General features: G+C 41.7%; 3 protein-coding genes and 1 non-coding gene across 4 annotated transcripts; 1 reads left to right on the forward strand and 3 right to left on the reverse strand.

The window, feature by feature from the left end:
- Positions 1–6,007: 6,007 nt before the first annotated feature.
- Positions 6,008–6,743, reverse strand: LOC122016477. The gene is made up of 3 exons (XM_042573776.1): positions 6,534–6,743; positions 6,369–6,450; positions 6,008–6,267 (listed from the first exon to the last, which is right to left on the reverse strand). The coding sequence occupies exons 1-3, from the start codon at positions 6,609–6,611 to the stop codon at positions 6,092–6,094; spliced, it is 336 nt and encodes a 111-aa protein (XP_042429710.1). The 5' UTR covers positions 6,612–6,743; the 3' UTR covers positions 6,008–6,091.
- A 9,071-nt stretch (positions 6,744–15,814) lies between these two features.
- LOC122017011 (probable carboxylesterase 12) lies at positions 15,815–17,655 on the forward strand. The gene has a single exon (XM_042574463.1). The coding sequence runs from the start codon at positions 15,815–15,817 to the stop codon at positions 16,808–16,810; it is 996 nt and encodes a 331-aa protein (XP_042430397.1). The 3' UTR covers positions 16,811–17,655.
- Positions 17,656–19,051: 1,396 nt separating this feature from the next.
- LOC122017013 (trihelix transcription factor ASIL1-like) lies at positions 19,052–20,356 on the reverse strand. The gene has a single exon (XM_042574464.1). It carries the CDS (start codon positions 20,048–20,050, stop codon positions 19,199–19,201), a length of 852 nt encoding a protein of 283 aa, XP_042430398.1. The 5' UTR covers positions 20,051–20,356; the 3' UTR covers positions 19,052–19,198.
- A 216-nt stretch (positions 20,357–20,572) lies between these two features.
- Positions 20,573–20,645, reverse strand: TRNAR-ACG. The gene has a single exon. It is a non-coding gene; the product is annotated as a tRNA-Arg (tRNA).
- Positions 20,646–20,830: the final 185 nt, after the last annotated feature.

A 20,830-nucleotide genomic window follows, 5' to 3' on the forward strand; every position in this document is an offset into this window, starting at 1 on the left:
TTTCCGCTTTACCTTTTTTTAATCAGCAAGACGTAGACGAACCCTTGACGCAAATGCGAACGCGCTTGTTGAAGTCAGATCCTCTAGTTGATGCGAAGATGAGACCGGTGGCTATGGGATGCATTAGGGCGTGTCGTCCCCCGACAGGTAGAGGACACTTGGACCCACGCCATCTCTCAACCCAGCCGCAGGAAATAATCGTCCGGTACGTAACGTACGCAACTTGATGAATCAGACCTCCAGCATGGAAAGGTACGGAGAATAGTCGAGATCGATGCAATTAACATCGACGTGGATCATGAGGTCAGAAAAACCGAGTCAACGATCATACCGCGTGTAATTGAACAAAAGAGGTGGACCCGTGGGTGGGAGAAGACCTTGCGCTCTCCCAGTTCGGATTGAATGTCAATGAGATTATTCGATCTATTTTAAATAGGACATTTATTGGAAATCATCACAAAATGCCTCTTTCAGTTATTATAAAAAAAACATTATATTTTATTACTGTATATTTTATTCTTTGAAAAAATGTATATTTTTGATAGTGTTCGTAGTAGTTGCATCCTATAATTGTTATAGCTAGGATTATGATAGTTATAATTTTTATAATTGCTATAATTATATAGTTATGGTAACTATGTACGAGATTGTAACTTCTCCTATACAATATTGATTAGTGTTTATTAGACATCAAATATCAATTATGGTTTATAATTATTATCCTATAATATTGATCAAAATTAACTGGTATTGACCAATATTGATGAGAGATAAATGCTCATATTATAATAATTTTATAATTGCTATATCATAGTATTATTAGTATTGATAAAAACTAAAATATTATTAAAAATATAATATTAATTTAATTAAAGATGAAGTATTCATATTGTAATAACTATGCATTAAGTGTTATAAATATATAATAAATTTAGATCATAATTGATCCTACCCTGAAGCTGAGTAGATGGTCATCGGAAAATAACTTTGATGTGGGTCTTTGTCTGCGTTGAATGTGCTCCGCTCCTGTAATCACAAGTCGTTAGTACCAAGCCGGGAAGGGGTCCCGGCGACGGCCCTCCGACGCTCAAGTCACACAACGGTAGGAGGAGAAAAATAGAGGAAGCAAAGAAGTGAATAGTAGTGCCAAAGACGTATGTGCGTACCTCCGCGGATGGCCACCTCCCTCCTTATATAGAGCTCCGGCAAGCTGATGACTGCACACTTCCCGGGCAGACGCGCATTCCCAAACTTTTCCCAAAAGCTAACATCGAGAAAGGATCTCTGACGTCTTACTATAATGGGGCGAACGCATCCCTGTCAAGGCGGCTGAATCTTCTCCCGTACGATTTTCTATCCATCAACGTCGTCAGCCAGCGGCATCGACTCCCAAAAGGATGTTGGCACGTATTCCCCGTCTGATTCGTCGGCCGTTAGTCTGATTGAACTTCTCTTGATCGACCTAGCCAGCTAATTCTCTAACCTCCTACGAGTATATCTGGGCCAAACGGCGTGAGTGCCTTTGGTCTCAGTGCGTTGTCGGCTCAAACAACCCTTCTCGAATTCTTCCGGCCGATCGGGTTGTAGGCTTGACCCACCTTCACCGAGCTCTTCCGGTCGACCAGCTCGGTTAGTCCCTTGGCTGACCACCTCTTGACTTTGACGACCACCTAAGCGTTGAACTTCCTTGGAGATGGGTCCTCTTGGATTATCACCGGATTAATAATTATTATAATTATGTAAAAGTTATGAACTCATAATTATTATAACAATACTTTAATACAATTTATTAATTTTGAGAGAAAACAAATATACTGATAAATTTAATACAATTTATTGAATTTCCATTTTGCAATGCGAATGAATTAAACACCGTGGACTAATTTGATTGAGTAAAAATGATATCGTTCTGTCAAGTGGTTTCAAGATATAGATAAGAGACATTTTATTTTACCCATTGCATGAAGAGGTTAAATATTTAATGAGATATTTTATACCGTCTCATATAAATATTAAGTACATCAACTCATGGGATTGTAGAGAAACATTCATGTGAATGTATGTAAAGTGCTTAAAAGTAGTTGGGCCACCTCTTGGACATGGGGCAATGATTAAGACGTAGCAAAGCTAAAGAAAGTGTCACAGATTGATTCTTTACTGGGACATACGTTGATATTGAATTTAGTAGAAAACTTAGGTTAAGCGGCCATGGGCCGAAGTACCTTTGGGTAAAAAAAAATTCATAAGTTTATCTTCACAAGTGAAATATCGATTTGATATTAGACGGTCATACATGGACGAAGACTGGTGGTCCACTACCGACGACTTGCTGCTTCTGTGATTTACTTTAGAAACCATTGAGAATTTTTTATAGAATCCGATAAGAATTTTATCTTTAGATTATAAAAAAATTAAGTAACTAAAAGCAGTTGGGGTAAGGTGTGTGAAGTTTGGGCCTCGCATCCCACATTCCCACTTCTGATATAAGGCTCGGATCGCAAGGTACGCTCCATGGCATATTGGCATGTTCATGGGAGAACTCGAAGATCGCGGGGCAATGTGGTGGCGATAGGATGAACACGGACAGCAAGGCAGCGGAGAAGTCAGAATACACGGTGATACCAACTTCAACACCCTCGGCTACCTCCGCGTCTTCACCATCACCGGCGTTTTTGTCACCGTCGACTACCTATCTGGTACCCTTACCTCTCTGCTCCTTGACCCTGAATCCTGCGTTTGGTAGTATGTAATCTATCTTGTAATGTAATTCAGATTACAATATAAAGTTGATTATTTTGTTTGGTTTGATTTAAAACTTGTAATGTAATGTAATCTGGATTACAAAAGGTAGTGAAGATTTGTAATCTGGATTACAAAGCAAATGCTATGTAATCCGATTACATTTCATTGTTTCACCAAAGTTTAAATGCCGAATATACCCCTAGTCTGTTGTCGACTGTCGCCCGTCATCGGTCGCTGACCTTCGTCGCCGCCCGCAATCGGCCACCACTGTCGCTGCCAATCGTCGACCGTCGATCGCCGTCCGCCACCGTTGCCCGCTGGTCGTCGCTCGCCGTCGCCCGCCTATCGTCGCCCATCGCCGCCGATTGGCGAAGACGGTGGCCTGCTGCGGCGACCGACGGTGGCGACGGTAGCTGGTTATCGATGACTGCCGCAAACTCCGACAGAGGTGTGGCGACCGCCGATAGAGGTCACAGGATATTTTTGTCATTTTATAATAATATGAATTACATTCCTTATAAAAAATAATGGATACCAAACAAAAGAATGTAATCACGTTTGTAATCAAAGATTACATACATTACATTACCAAACGTAGTAATGTAATCAAGATTACATTACATTACATTACAAATTTGATTACATTACCAGCTAGATTACATTACACCCAACCAAACGTAGCCTAAATTCCTCAAATTTGGGTTAGGTATGTTGTTTCTCTTAAATCGGAGAAGAATTTATCGGTCTCGCTGTCAGGATCAAGCTCAACTTCCGGGGACCCTCTATGATGACTAGTGGTCTCATCGGATTCACGAGTGGTTTCATGTACTAACACAAATCTCTTGGACCACTTTTTTGTGGCTCAGGGATGTGTCACTCGTATTTGCGGTCGGATTGTGGTCGCGATCCAGCTGCAAATGGTTGTGATCCTTTCCTGAGTTCACCGTCCCCATCAGGTTATAGTTTTTGTTCGAAGCGAACGGTCGGAGGTCGTCCGGAGGACACCTCGCTCGGCGTCCAGTAACCTGACCATTTATCCACCACCAAAGGCCTCCGGACTACCTCCGGCCGTCCACTTCGAACAAAAACTATAACCTGGTAGGGGCGATGAACCCAAGAAGGGATCGTAACAATTTGTGGCCGAATCCCGACCACGATCCGACCACAAATACGACTAGCACATCCCCTGGACCATAAAAAATGGTCCAAGAGATCCTGCCTCTTCATGTACCGCCTCATGGGGTTCCTCCCCAATGGGGTCGCGGTAGCCCGCTATAAGAAGGCGTAGACACTGATGCCGATCCCGCACAAAATTCTTTTCTAGCTTCATGCCACTTCATTTCTTCGCTTAGCGGACAAAGACTGTTTTTTTTGCTTTTGGTTAGTTCTTCAAGTGTTGATTATCTTTCTGAATCCATGATGCTCTTGGCTTTGTGTAGATTGAAAGCTTTTGTGCTGGCGGAATAAGCATTTACCAGATGAAGAAGAGAAAAAGAGAACACTCGATAGCAGAACTTAGATGAGGAAGAGACAAAAAAAAATTGAGAATCAATTTTTTTTTTTTCATATTGCTAATAATCTAAAACTTGATTACAAGCATAGGCTATACATAGGCTATACATGCCTTTATATAGTAGTAGGAGAAACTAATCTAGTCCTAAAATCATGCCATGGATCCTTAATTATGCATCTAAATTTTGACTTAATTCAAAACATATCTATTAAATACGGACATATTCTATTTTAATTTTGACTTGATTTAAATAATACAACATTACCACATGCTGCTGATTGATTAGTGTTCTTTGGTTCTTCACTCGTGGATTAACTTGAAAGATTCTCTGAGTTATTAGAGATATGTTGGTGTTACAGGCAAAATATTGACTTGATTGTGTAGATCGACAACAATGTGCTTGAAATACCTTGGGAACGGTCACAATGAATTTCATCACTATAAATATTTCAGTTATGTAAAATGAATTGGATCTCATTCTTTATGTATTTTAAAAATTCTAGTTATTCAATATTTAATTTCAAATCTTAGTTATCTAGGGAAACAAGGCTATTGTGGTTATATGTTTTTTGATTAGAGAATTTGTAGAAATGACTATGATTTTACCAGGATTAGTTACTTGTTTAGGTTCTCTCAACGAATGAGTAATTGGACGTTTTTGTAGCTTAAAGAATCCCATGCACACCGAGCTAATGCTATCACACTGCTGGAGATACATATGAGCGCTCATCCATACAAGGCATGCACACTATTGAGAGATAAACAAACTAGTGCTAGTAATTGATGGTTAGTCATGATAAGGTTGCCCTTCCATATCTGGTTTTCATTTGCTGCTGGACTAATACCAATGGTGTTTGATATATTTATATATTTGATAAACAATCAAATTCTATCGAAGTTATTAGGGTTTCATTTAGTAGGTTTAAATTTTGAGCAACTTGAAGTGCCTCTCTAGAGGTGTCATATTTTCTGTTATAAACTTTTCTAGACCTTACAAAGTAAGCATGTAAATGTATCTCCTTCACTTGCCTTTATAGCTTCCTTTCATTTGATGAACATAGAGATTGAATGTTACTATGATTCACCAAAATCGATGTCTTGGAAAAACAAAATCTCTAGAGATTCATCCGTTTGTATTAAAGTTTGAACTGCTGTCGGTCTTATATCATCTTGTTATGTTAGATAGAAAAATTTATATTATTTGTGGATGCAGTTGGATGGATTGAAAATATTGTTACTAATTTACTAATCAAACCACATTTTTAGGGAAAGAGTTTCTCCAAACAGAGATATATGAATTGGAGATTTATACTCATACCAGACCCAGTGAAGAATTGTTAGAATCATTTATGATCCTGATCAATCCAATACGTAATTTCTTCAGATATGAATAATCCAATCAGAAATCCATTTACAACCTTTTCTAACAGTATTAGCTGGTAACATTTCTGTTCACTCTCCTTGTTAGTCTAGATATTTCCTTTACAGATGACATTACATGGTCTCTAATTTTACTTACTAAGATAATTTTACACAGTAGATTGTAGGTTTCCATTTCCCTGAATACATACTAAATAACTTGGCCACAAGATACGTTCCTCTTTCATGCAAATATTACACCATGGTATATCCCTGTCATCATCATAAACTTCTTTTATGTATCTACCTACAATTAAGATTAGAGAATCATGCCTGATCCATAAGGACAAGTTTATGTTTCTCTCTCTTTCATGCAAACATTACACTATGGTATGCCTATCATCATCATAAACTTCTTTTATGTATCTACCTACACAATTAAGATTAGAGAATCATGCCTGATCCATAAGGACAAGTTTACAGTTGCTTCAGAGCTACAGCTCCATCGTTGGTAACCTCCACTTCCTTGATCTCCATGATCTCAACTCGTCGATTAATCTTCTTCCTTAATTGAATTGCAATATCTTGGGGGATGAAGGTTCCGCACACACTTACCCTGCAGTGCTGCTTCTCCACCAAATGGCTCTCCAACTCTTCAGTACCCAAACGAATAAGTAGAAGGTCACCTTATTGCACATCTACAACATAGATCTTTTATTTACATGATTTTATGAAGGATTGTGTCATGTATAACCTTGCATCTGCATCAAAGCTCGCTTGATCCTCCTGTAGCAGCCATTGCAATCGATATTCATCCTCATAGTCATGCAGTAAAACTGAGCAAAATGAAAGAGTCATCAGGCTGAATCATCTCTAAGCTATAATTAAAACTGTTTCCTTGTTTTCTACTGAAACTTGCCTTGTGTGACATGATGCAGATAGCAGATGTATTTGTTTGGCAGAGGAGTGCGAGATGAGATGCTTGAAAAGTGAACATAAAGCTGTTGCATTTATTTAAAGATCATGGATTCTTTTTCATCTACTTCAGCTTGGGGTCACCCTTCTTGGGTCTCTGTGGAAGAATCTGATTCTAGTTGAAGGCAAGAGAATTGAGTTGCATCCTAGTCCTTTGCCTCATCCTTCAGTTTTCCTTGCACCATGAATGGGCTAGTCCATAAAAGTAAAATTTCAATATCACACAGGAAGGTTTCATTTTTGTTCAATTACGCCATTCCAATCTGCAAATGCCCCAAAAGGTGCATATTCTCTCACCTACTCTTTTTAAACTCAGAATACCTCTATTATCATTGTTTTTATCATCCAAAACAATTTAATGGACTAAAGCCGCTTCAAATAACAAAGTAAAACTAGATTTGAACCTTTTAGGCTCCCGGGTACATAACTTAAGTTCATCGTCCATACTCCTGTAAATTTAGTCTTTTTTATAGTTTGAAGTTGTTTTGGTTCATATTAAGGTGTTTAGTAGTTGTATTTTGGGTATGGCAAAAAATGTGTAAAAAAATTGCCTATTGTCTATTTAGAAACTGGGATGCATGATTTGAGCAAAATGAAACTTGGGTATGTAGATTTTGAAAAATTGTCCTGTTTGAATTCATCATTAAATTGGTAGTGTTTTGTTATAGTTCCAGTGGCGTCTAATTCATCATTAAGAGAATGAAGAGAAGGATCAGATACCGATATTAGATATTCTTTACCATCTGACTGCTGACAGTGTAATATGCTATGCTTGGACAGAGATGGAATCCCGTTTCAATCAACCACTCTGGCTTTATCAGAATTTGGGGCTATAGTCTAATTGCTGTCTTGATGAGTTGTGGATTCTCTTACACTTGTCGTACTTTGCCCTTTTCTTGATGAGTTTGGAAATGGGAAAAGAAGTGAACTAGAGTGGACTCAAGCTGCTGAGTAAATGCGTATACCTTTTCTCTTGCTCTTTGGGTATGCTTACTTGCAGTGAGAGGAGAGGAGAGGAGAAGAGAAGAGAGGGAAAAGAAATCCTTAGACTATGTTTATTTGGAATAAGGAAGGTGGAAGAATGGAAAAAAGAATAGAAAAAAAGAGAAAATTATGATTTTGACTTTTTTTTTTTGTTAATGTTTTATGATATAGGATGACTCACTCATCTCAAACGTTTTTCACTCTTGCTCCCATAATAATAAAATGAAGCTATTGAAACATGAAGAAATTTTATTTCCTAAAGGATTGTTCCTGTGAGAATTTAGTCCTTGCTTTCATATGAAAATTTATCATCCAAATCCAAGTACCAACCGGACTATATTCGTGGGGACGATGTTTTGTCGATCATACGATTGTATCGCCTTGTCATGCACTTATGCTTGCAGATTATTGCTCGATGGTGTGCACAAGCTTACCAATTGCTGTCCAACCTAATTTCCTTGCCATCCTCGAGCTTGCGTACCACTAAAACTCATTCATGGACCACCACTTTTCCCTGGATTTTCTTTTTCCCCCTTGCCGTGACTTGAGCTTGTCCACTAAGCTTAACATGCTTCAGATAGGACAAAAAAGTTTTTTTCCACTGATTTTGTGGAGAGGATATCTCTACCTGGTTTTGGTGGATGTGGTTTTGGAGCAAATTTGACCAAAGGAGATAAATCTGCTTTGCTCTGGAAATTCAGTCAGGTAAATAGGAGGGCTTTAAAATTCAAACCACTCTCCTTTAAACACCGGCCACAAGGTCGAGCGGACGAATTAAAGACGATATTGGCTTGAAATTTCGTTGACCTGGAGACCAATTAAATGCTAAATTTGTGAAATAGAGGGTAGAAAGGGACACCCGGTTGACTTTATAATTATCACTGTCATCGCTTTTAGATATTGATTCATAAGTCAAAGCAAAAAAAAAAAAAAAAAAAAAAAAAAAGTCTCTTTCCATGCCCTGCTTATTTGATGGTTGACTATAAATTAATCTTATAATTTATCTCCCCTCACATTATTCAAGAACGAATTAAGAGAGACATCTAAAATGAACGCAATCAACTTTTACTATAACAAACAGTCAAAATTGTCATTTTCATTGTAGCAGAACCACGGGTTCGATCAGCCAATAGTAAATTAGTTTTTGATTAATTTAATTAATTTATGAATCAAATTAATTGAATGTTCACCTTGTCAAACACTTTGAAAAGGAAAAAAAAAGAAACTAGCGACAAAATATCCAAAATTGTAAATGTTGAATTTGTCAGCTCAGGGACTTTATTCGTTTTTGAAAATTCCTTGCGTGACAACACATGAAGATGCTTGAAAACTGCATCCACCAAGGTTGTGGACGATCCTCAAATAAGTATCACATTCCCCCGAGGTTTAGGGGATGTACAATTGTGGAAACATCACTGGGACATCACCAAGCTCGAAAGAATCACAGGAGCACTGAAATGGGGGCCACTACTGATCTTGCACTTCTCATGATCGACACTGTCGATGACTTGGTCAGCACAAAGCTTCCACATGGATATGCTCCTGTGAGTGAGCCCTAACATCCACATCTGCGCATTACAGTGTGTTATTTCTGAAGGGGGAAAACATCTTCAAGACTCACTTCTCTTGGATATATCCTCTTCTTAGATGAACTCCATTTCAGCTTGAACTGGTGGTCGTTGGGCAGGTCTGGAATGCCAACGTCCCATTCCCTTGAGGTATCCCCACTCAGCATGCGGTCAGCTGAAAAATTGTTGCTAACCAATATTTCTACCCTGAGGTTTTCTTTGGAGGTTGAGGCAGGTGGAGGTGAATCCTTTATACCAGCCAGCAAAGAGTTTGCAGTGTCAATTGCTCATTCAATCCTGCGACTGCCGCAGCTTGGCGATCACTGAAGATAGAGGAATAATTTCCCCCTGCACGATCCAAATTAACAAAGGTTTGACGTTAGTCACACAACTTTAAGTCCGTGTTAATAAAAAATGGTAGCATTGCATAGTCATAACACTCCATATATTACCCGGAAAGTATACGTTCAGTTGCCCGGCAGATTCTTTTCGTATCACAATGCCTTCTCGCCGATCGTGGTCCTGGTCGGCCATCTTTGGCATGCCATTATATATTGTAAGAGGCACCGAGCAGAGTCTTCCTCCCGCTCGGCAACTTCTACTATACAGGTCTCCATTTCCGTTGGGATGAGACTTCTTCCTCCGCTATTTCCGAGAGGGAGGCTATCTTACCGACTCCTCCTTCTGACCAAACTCCCTCTTTATCTGGGCTGTCGGTCGGGACGATATTCGCGCCGCCAATCTCCTATATGCAGCCTCCGTCGGTCAACACAGAAGCCCTCACTTCCATTATTTGTCCATCCTCCATGTCCAAGCCCAAGGGTCAGGCCACCTCAGAGCCCTTAGATCCGAGCGATCGCAGACATATCAGGGGCATCATCCGCTTGCCCATCGATGAGTGGCTCCATTCAGACGATGCTGATCTTTGCTCCCCAGAGCATCAAATCAAAATTCAAGGTCCCTTAGCACAGACCTAGGCAGACGCTAGGGACAGAGCAACGACCATTTCGCATAGGGAGCTTGTTAGCAGTTTTAGTCAGAAAACAACTGGGGTAAGTTTAGCCGAATCTGTTTTTTACTTTTCCCGATCGGCGCTAACTAGCTTCTTTTGATTGTAGTTCTGGGTGGAGAGTCTGACTAGCTAGAGGCTGGCCTTCTTGGAACACGAGAACCAGTAGTTGCAAGCCATGGTCGGGCAAACAAAAATCTCACAGGCTCGAGTAGAGCAGCTAACTGCAGAGGTGACCCAACTAAATAAATACTTAGACACGAGCTCTGAGCAGCTGTTGGGGTCCAAACGAGCACTCACGGTAGAAAATAACAAGAATATATCATGATCAGACCCTTCAACTCGATCGGCTAATCAAGCAGGCTCATCACTTTTAGACGTGAGCATTTGATTAATTCAGTTAATTTGGTATTAATTTTGTATAATTTTTTTTAATTATTTTTTAAAATAAATTTGGTTAATATTGTGTTAATCAAAATAATCAATTGTTAATTTGATTCGGTTAATTCGATTTTAGTAAAACTTTGATTCGATTCGGTTAGCCAATATTAAATCAATTTTTTGTTAATTAGGTTAATTTATAGATCGAATTAAGCGAATGCTCACTCCTAATTACTTTGAGTCAAAGATTAATTATGCCAATATCAGGAAGCACTGAGCCATTGAAGACCTGGATATCAAAACAAGGAGGCTCGGGTCTAGGCAAAGAAGCTTGAAGAGGCAAAAGCCAAGTTAGCGGCCGAGTAGGTTAATCGAACCACTGAGCAGATGGCAAGCGAGCTCTAGCTCGAGGAGCACAAACAAATATTTGGTGAGAAAAACACTGAGCAGGTCGCGTTGAAGGCCGAGTTGGAGGCATCTAAGGCTGAATTCAACAAGTTCAAGGAGGAGGAGCTTGATCGGCTAGAATCCTTTAGGGTGAAGTACCTCCAACAGTTGAAGGACGGCGGCTACCTCCCGCTTGAGATGTCAACCAAAATTATAAAAAGGGAGAAGATCGCGGATTCGCTCCCGGACGATATGCTTGACTATCTTGCGTAGTTCTTTTTATCAGTTTGTGAGAAACTTCTTGTACCCGCTAAAGGCACTCTGTAAAAATTTCTAAGTATGAATCCATACACCCCATACACGCCCGTTCGCCACTTTTAAGTTCTCTGTTCTAGAGTCTTGCGATTTTTTAGCTTATCCTTAACGTAGGAGACTTGGCTTTTTAGATTTGTCCGTGTGATATGTAGAACGATAGTTGAGTTCGCTTATAACACGGTCGAGCAACACATGCATGAGAGCTTAGCGCGAGGGATTCGATTGCTTATAACTTGGCAGAATGACTCAAGAGTCTGAAGTCAGGGTTTCACTCACTTATAACTTGGTCAAACGACTCAAGAGTCTGGAGGCATGAGAGCTTAGCTCAATTATAACTCACCTGAATGGGTCGAGAATCTTTGACACTTAGCATGAGGGTTTTGCTCACTTATGTTGGATCGTGAAAATCGATAGAGGGGGGGGGGGGGGGGGTGAATATCGATCGAAAAATTATCGTAGCGGAGTGCACAACGGAAAAGTAAAAGAACAACGCTAACAAGAACCAATTTACTTGGTTCGGAGTCTTGGTCGACTCCTACTCTAAGGTCCGCACTCGTCGAGTGCTTTCGTTGGGCAATCACTAATAGTTCGTAAAAGATTTACAAATTTGAGTACAAGAACTTTAGATAAAAAATACTGACAACAATAGAGAAAAGGAAAAAAAGCACGTTATCGGAGAAGCTTTGCAATGTCACAGGGGCACAACGCAGTAGAGTAGATGTCGTTGTATTTTGCTTTGGGACGAGACCTCCTTATATAGGATGCTCCGGGCGCCCGGATCCCTTCCGGACGCCTGGACCGTGACGTAGGTCCAGCCAATCAGCGCGCTCCCCCGTGACGACAGGATAGAATTTTTGCCTCCGGGCACCCGGACCACCTTTCTCCAGAATGTCCTTCTCCTGCAAGAAAGAGTTAGTTCGAGGAAAAAATAATATTTTAAACTACCTTGTAAAATAGAAGTTAGCACAATAGAAAAAGAGTAGTAATTAGATTTCGTCTCACCGAGACCGGAATCTAATCAAGATCTCAACTTAGAGTTCCGAAATGATTCTAAGTTGGATCGGCGCCTAAGTTCCCTAATCAGGAATGCGTCCTCACCAAGTCACTCCCCTCCAGTGACTTATCTTAACTTACCTACCAGACATCCGGTCAGCCCGTCGACCTGTCTGGACTTCGTGCCAGCTATCAGGTCAGCCCGTCGACCTAACTGGATTTCGTGTCAGACATCCGGTCAGCCCGTCGACCATTCTGGGCTTCGTGCCAACTATAGGTCGACCCGTTGACCTAGATGGACTTCGTGTCAGACATTCGGTCAGCCTGTCGACCAATCTGGGCTTCTCCTGCACACTTAGTTAAAGTGTTAGATCACAATAAAACTAACTTAACCTACTTTGTCATTCATCAAAATCTGGGTTAGACCGTTAGTGCTAACCGCACCAACAACTTATAACTTGGCTGAATGGCTCAAGAGTCTAGAGTCGTGAGAGCTTAGCTTACTTATAACTCACTTAAACGGGTTGAGAGTCTTTGACACTTAGCACGAGGGCTTTACTCACTTATAACTTGGTCAAACGGCTCAAGAGTCTGCAGGCGTGAAAGTTTATCTCACTTATAACTTGCCCGAATGAGTCGAGAGTTTTTGATACTTAGCGCAGGGCTTCGCTCGATTATAACTTTGTCGAACGACTTAAGAGTCTGGCGTGCTTATTAATTTTTCCTTCAAATTTTCTTACATTCATGGCATAAATATTTTTACGATTTACATGAATTCAATCACAAACTTACTACCCGAGCCGGTAGGGCTGTAGATGATTTGCACTCCAAGGTTGTTCCAGAATCTCTTGAGAGAATTGCCTATTAATATGCTCAAGAGAGTCGTCGAGTCGGGGTTCTTTGCCTTTCCACCCGTCCTGGACGGGCGCGTCCTCTAAAGATAACACTTATGTCCTTTCGCTCGGTCTTGCTCTTCCGAGGGCATGCGGAATAATACGCGGTGGTAGGGGATTGGCATGTTCGATCGGAGCATCTCGGAAGGCATTGGTCGACCTGTTTTTTAGCTTGCGAACGATGGTGTTTTTTTGCTTGGGCTATGAGATCAACTTGCTGTCCTATTATTAACGCCGCGGGGTCGTTCATTTGGCAATCAGTTGCTATTTGCTGCTATTCCACTATCTTCATGACTCAGGCTTATATCAACATCTCCAAGTCTTTTTGTGTTAGCATTATCGTTGTAAGTCATTCAACATCTTCCATCTTCAAGTTTCGGATTCAGGTAGAGTTTTCTGCAAACGACGTCAAATATGATCTTGTCCAAAAGTGGAGAAGATGACAAGCTAGGGGCGTGGATGTGGGGTTGATTAGTGCCGAGCCGGGAAAGGGTTCCCAACGTTGACCTTCTGACGCTCTAGTCAGTTTATGGCATAGTGGAGAATAGTAAGAATGTTGTAGTAAAGAACATGTCGAATAACAAAGTTACGCGTACTTATGCCTGTAGATGAGAACTCTCTTTTATAGTGTCACTGTAATGTCTGGGCACACATCCCAAATCATACACATGTTTTCCAAAGTGTCCTAGATAAATACAAGTCCAAAAGTGTCCCTAACACCTAAGCAAGCGTGTAAATTTTTGATGTGACAGGCAAGAAGCTTATAAAGTATAATTTGTTTGCTAGACATGCTCAGTTGTTAGTGACACTATCTCCAAAAGGATACGATGAGATATGTAATTGGATCCCACTGTAAATCGACCGGATTTCGCTCGGACAGGTTGTCCCTGTTTGGTCTTGCCGTTCGGAGCTTCTGGCTTGTTCTCTTCTTTGCTTCCCGACTTTCAGTGGTTACCTTTGTCCAACCGACCATGTCGCTCGATCGGTGAGGACTGGTTTGTCATGGACTGCCGTTCTCTTAACTTCAGGTGCCGCTATCGAAGGATAGCCGTTTGACATCCTCGTCCAGTCGATCGGGCGCTCTCGATCGTCTAGTCCGATCAGTCGATTAGGATTTTTGATCGTTTTTAATATTGATCTCCACTTTAGTAGACTGTTTTTTCCTTTGACCGAGCCTTTTTTTATCACCATATCACTCTTTCTTGTCCTATTCTTCGATAAAGTAATTTGTCCATCGGAATGACTGAGCGAAGATCTCTCCTAGCCTTCATTCTAATTATCTTCTATTGTTGCAGAGATTCCTCGAAGCTGGCGTATGTCCAGCCTATTGAGATCCGTAGAGAAGACACCAGCTTCATTCTCAGTGCTTCCTTCCTCTTTGATCTCGGAACGGATTCATCCTAACCCTAGAAATTTGCCGACTTCTGTCTCTTGTTCTCTCCGCAATCAGAACAAGATCAAGACGGCATTCTTAAATACCTTGCCTTTATCATATGACGAGCATGCGCTTTTGAGCATTGACGGTTGAGATCTAAAGCGCGACGATTAAGGCAGCAAGCCCCCTCTTTTCAAAATGAAGACCCGACTTTGAAGAGAAACTACGGAAACGCCACACCAAGCATATCTGATGTTTGACAAACGTCTTGCTTACGTCAAACCCACGCTGTTTGACTCCATGTCTGTAGGAAACGTGGCATCCACAATGTCGCTAGAACACCCCCGCGGGTGTGGGAGCTGATCCGATCATCCGAACGACGACGAGCCACTTCTGTCAAACCCGTCTCTTTCTCTCAATGCTGGGGTGGTTCAATTCAACATGACAACATGTTCGAGAAGTTGGCTTCCTTTGTTCATCTTCTACAACTGAACTCTCCTAATCGATCTGGGCCAAGTTGACAACCTTTCTCTCGATGCATCTAGTCCCTCTCTGTGCAAATAAATCAAGCATTATTCAAAAGATCTCTAGATGGCTGACGAGGTCAAACTTCCTTGCCATCATCCCTTTACTTTTAAACGCTAGGCAAGGAGATGGGTGGTTAAAAACAAAGCAGGTCTTGGAAATTATTTCTGCGCAGGACGTTGATGTGACTTTGGAGATCACAGGTGGCCTTGCATCGTCTCGAGACGTTTCATCTTTTTTGCTTCTGCCCTCAGTTTCAAGCGCATGGGAGCTAATTTTGTCCAAGGTAGCTCCAACCTATTGAACGACCAAAGCGACGACAAGATTATACGGGAAAGGCATTTTTAGAAATTTTCTGCGTGCTCTAGATTTCATCTTGCCTCAAAATGCCTCCTTGTTTTTTTTAACCACTCTATTAATTTTCCACCAAGAGGAGAGGAGAGATGTTTCTAGAATAAGGAAATATTAGTTGGTGATACTAAAATTTTGATAGTATCCATCTTTTTAGAAAAAAGCCAGCAAATTTTTGGTTGCATTTTAACGATTTCTAGTTGAGAAGTCAATGTCAGTTTATTTTATTCGGGACCGGAGTAGCTTCTCTCTCGGGTTGGAAAATCATATTTGATTTTGAAAACACAATTTACAATTGCCGACGAAGAATTGACGCATCGACTAATAAAACCTTCGTGATTTATATATATATCTGTAACGAGCCAACCCAATTGGTTGCTCCGCTCTCTGCCACGCCGGCCACGGTAAGATTAATCCATCCATCCATCCATCCATCCATCCTCCATGGCATCGTCCCTGTCTGGCCGTGTCGAAGACGATGAGATCGTCTACCAAGTCTCGCCGTTACTCACCATCTACAAGAGCGGCCGCGTCGACCGCCCACTCGATGCCGTCATCGTCCCGGCGGATGCCGCCGACCTCGCCGACTTGGCTGACACAGCCGGCGTCTCCTTCAAGGACCTCGTGATCTCGTCCGACACTGGTCACGTTTCGGCGCGCCTCTACCTCCCCAAACGCGTCGCCACGCAAGCTAGAAAAGTTCCCCTCCTCTTCTACTTCCACGGCGGTGGCTTCTGCATTGGCAACCCTTTCATGCGCTGCTTCCACGACTACGTCGTCTCCCTCGTCGAGCAGGCCAACGTCGTCGCCGTCTCCGTCGACTACCGCCTCGCGCCGGAGCACCCGATCCCAGCTGCCTACGAAGACGCGTGGACCGCCCTCCGGTGGGCGACCGCAGGCGCGACAGCGGACCTTTGGCTGGCCGATCACGCCGACTTCGACCGCGTCTTCCTCGCCGGCGAGAGCGCGGGGGCGAACATCGCCCACCACACGGCCATGCGAGCGGCGAAGGAGGCGCTGCACCCCGGCAGCGTGGGACTCCGGGGGATCGTGCTCGTCCACCCGTACTTGCTGGGCTCGAATCCTCTGCCTTCTGAGGAAATAAACCCGGGGATGACCGCCGGGCTAAAGAGAATGTGGGAGATCGCGTACCCAGCCGGGGCGGGCGACGTGGACCACCCGTGGATAAATCCGTTGGCGGAGGGGGCGCCGAGCTTGACCGGGCTGGGGAGCCGGCGTGTGCTGGTGTGCTTGGCAGAAGAAGACGTGATGAGGGACAGGGGGAGGGAGTACTTCCAGCGGCTGAGGGAGGGCGGGTGGGAGGGAGAGTCAGAACTGTACGAGTCACCGGCGAAAGGCCATGCGTTTCACTTGTTGGAAGCCGACAGTCAGCAGCGTTTGGCTCTGGATCAAGCGATCTGCAACTTCCTCATTATATAGCAATTAATAATTCCAGAGGATACAAATCTGCCGTCAACCCTGGTTTACTTTCACGGCTAAGTATATCTTCCAGCGTATTGTAAATTTGGAATGGTTTGTTTAAAATAAACGATATTCAAATATTTTCTAATAATTAAAAACTTCTACACATTAAGATTAGCAATTAAGAATGAAGAAATAGTGATCAAACAATGGTCAAAACTGCAATTAAAATTAAAGAAGATAGTTGCTTGGCACGTGATTCCAGTTTTCAAAAATTATAACGATAAGAGCATAATCACTATCTATCTCAAGTGCAATCATGTAAAACAACAAATCGAAGTTTTAATCCGGTTTTTGTTTAATCACAAAGTCTCTCTTTAAGTTGTCAATACATATGACAGAATATGTTTCATGCAACAATGAATCAAGATGAAAGATAAACCACTTGAATGTTGTATCCATTCTTAAGTAGAAATCGACATCGTCCATATCTTGCCTGGGGTAATTGGTTGTATTTTTATTTTGTCTCAGCAAAAGTTTCTTTCAACAAAAGAAACGAAGGGAAGACAAGTATTATGAGATGATGAACTTTCACTGTCCGAAATAGTATTTACAAATACAATCAACTTGGATATTTTGCTCCGATCAAATACAGGGAAGGAGTTGGAATCAATAAACTCTCACCATCTAAATGCCATTCATGCTCTCGATTTCAGAAACATAGACATTTTGTAGATGTTTTTGAAGGCCAATAATTACGCAAAAGAGTAAGCTCCATACACAACATGAACAATTTATTCTTGATATTTAGTATTATGATGCACTGAAATAGGAGACCCAAAAAAAAAAAAGCAGAGAAAAATCAACAAGTTCTTAAAATTTCAACAACAATGACTTGGCACAAAGTCGGTGGGATGGTCTGATAGTTATCATATATAGGGTATATCAACAGAAAACCTTATATATGAACAATCAAATTCATTTAAACCAAGTAGATGAACAATAATAAAACCATGTTTTGGTCATAGTGAACAAATGAGAATCGAAAGGATCAAATAACCTATCAAATGCTAGATAGGGGATTGACAAACGAGAAGCCTAGGATAAAATGTAGACCTCAATTACAATGAGAGAAAAAAAATATATTAAAGATTATGAAAGATAGATGATAAAATTTTAGCAAAAGAGGCATTGCAGGAAAAAAACAAAGAAAATACATTCATAGGTCATTTACGTTAGCTTGTAGTAAGGTTCCCATTTAGTATCAAACCAACGGGACAAAGATACACTCAAACAAGCTGGGATAATCATATATATTCTATGCTTCATAATTTCCATAAGCAACGAAATTTGAATAAAATTATAACTCTTGCATAGAGTTCAATGGAGAGGTAAGATTCACGTCTCCAACTTCAATTAGTTGAGACTAATATGGTTTGATGATCATGATGAATAAATTCATATGAAAGTAGCATGTATTTCAGTTCTCTAAGTCATTATGATGTTTCAGAAGCCACAAAAGCATTAGATAACAACATGATAGGTGAGACAATTCTGCTATAGATACAATTATTTGAGTTTACTGTATTGTGTTGAATGGAAATGCATAGTGGCACACTTTGGAGTACTTAATGCAAGACTTAAAAAAAGAGACATGTAAAAGATGCAAATGTGTGAGGCTATCCACCATGATACCATTGTGCAACAATTCAAGTTGGCATGTTATCTTAGGACTAGTGAACAAATTGAGTTGAAATCTGAATCTATTGAAAGATCAAACTGAGAAACATTGAATGCTTAAATAGAAATGCATTTAAATTGTCACAAAAGGATTTCAGTAACACATTTCTTCATTACTCACAAACTTCAAAAAATCATTTCAATCATGACACTTGTCTTTTCGATACATTCAATCAAGAATTCTTCCAAGTCTTGATAGCGTGATACTTTTCAACTATTTAATATTGATACTGTTATAAATAAAGTAATAGATCTATTTTGTTCTTGAAATATCACAAGTTAAACTAATCTATACATTCTTCAAGAATCGAGTGGTTACCCTATTGTAGGGCAAGAAAGAAGTCAAAATTGCCCTCCTAAATGGATTTAATCCCTCAGGTGCAATCAATAGTATACTATTACTCAAACATAACAATTCCCAACTACTAATTGGTATATAAGAAAATTAAATGGTGCAAACAACAGTAAACTATGACCTGAACCCTACAATTCCCAAGTACTGATCAGTATAGAGGAAAATTAAGAGGTTAAGATGAAAACAAAATAACTTTCCATCAACATATGAAGGCTCAATGACCCATCAGCATTCAACATCTAATTATTGTTAATAGAGTGATGAAAATAACAAGGACTAACGTGTGAGTTTGCTTCACCTTGTTTAGTGCCCTACAAATCCTCTGACTTCTTGGCTTTCTTGGTGGAAGGGAAAGCATCAGCAATCATGTCTAAGAGGCACTGCTGTGACTCCCTTATCATATCAGCCTTTTTTCTTTCCATCTCCATCCAATCTCTTTCTAGCTCCCGCATCAATTTCATTCTTCGCTTCTCAATCTTCATCAAGCCATCACTGAACCTTCTCACAACAGCAGCCAACTGTGACATGATCTTTGCACCACTGCCCACAGCCTCATCTTCTGATTCATCCTCATCGGATTCCTCAGCCTCCTCTTCTTCAACCTCAAAATGGCTCCTTTTCAAAGGAACATGATTCTTGGAAAACCTAGAAGGGCCCCAGTGGGGCTCCCGAAGGATCCCATTAATACTTCGAACGTGGCTTCCAATTCTCTCCTCCTCCTCCTCCTCCTCTTCCTCCTCGTCATCGTCCTCGTCGGTGGAGGGTACATCGAGAGAACGTGCCGTGGCCGGCGGGCGTACAGAAATGGGGAGGGGGCCGCGCTCCATTCGCTCCATGCGACTGAATAAGGGCCAGGCGGAGGCGACGGGACGTTGCTGCTCCGCGCGGTACCGCTTGCGAAGCTTTTCGACCTTGTGGCGGCACTGGGTGCCGGTCTTCGAGGGCTCCTCCAGGCCGCATCTGGCGGCGACGGCGGCGGCGACTTCCTCCCACTGCTGGGCCCTGAGCTGCCCGCGCTTCAGGGCGTACCACCGCTCCTCGTAGGCGTCGATCAGGTGGGCTGTCTCGATGTCGGACCAGGGCTGGCCAGAGGCAGACTTCCGCGACGGAGGCAGCGGCGGGGGGCCGGCCCAGCGCTCCAGCGATCCACCGACAGCGGCCATGTGGTTTGAAAAAATGCGAAGGGAAAATTAGGGTTTGCGTGTTGAGGGAAAGGAGGAAGGGGGGCGACGGGGATGGGTGGTGGCGTGGCGTGGCGTGGTGGTTGAGTGGTGGTGGCGGTGGTGGGGATAAGGATTGGGTGGGCCGGTGGTGGAGGCGGGTCCGATCCGACTTGATTAGGTAATTTAGACCGAACCGGTCCGGTCGAGATGGAGGAGGGAGGGCGTGGGAAGGTGGCGGTGGCGGCGGTGGAGTCGGCGACATCGTGAAGAGGGAAGGGATGCTTTGGCGCTCGCACGTGACATGGATTATCAGTCCGGGATTTCAAATTCTATATATATAATTCTTAACTTATATAAAGCGACTTTGAATTGGACCACTCCACTATTGATACTTCCAATTTTTTCGTTCGATATTTTTTCAACGTTGTGTCTACACGCTTTTAAATGGTATTTGAATATGAAAAAAAAATAAAAAAGAAATAAAGAACGAAGAAAATCCAAACTAATTCAAAAACCAAAAAGCGACTCCGCTGGGGATCGAACCCAGAATCTCTGGTTCCGTAGACCAGCGCCTTATCCATTGGGCCACGGAGTCATATTGTTGTTAAGCTATCCAATAGATTGATCTAATTAATAGTAATGTACTCTCATACTTATTGTAGTTTAATTACCTAAGGATATACTAATGATATTTTACTAGTGCCAAAAGATTTAAAACGCTGGAGATATAGTATTGATTATATACCAAGGTAAAAAAAGTCAATAAATATTTATTAGTAT

Source organism: Zingiber officinale, chromosome 8B (genome assembly GCF_018446385.1).
Source record: "Zingiber officinale cultivar Zhangliang chromosome 8B, Zo_v1.1, whole genome shotgun sequence".
NCBI lineage: Eukaryota > Viridiplantae > Streptophyta > Magnoliopsida > Zingiberales > Zingiberaceae > Zingiber > Zingiber officinale.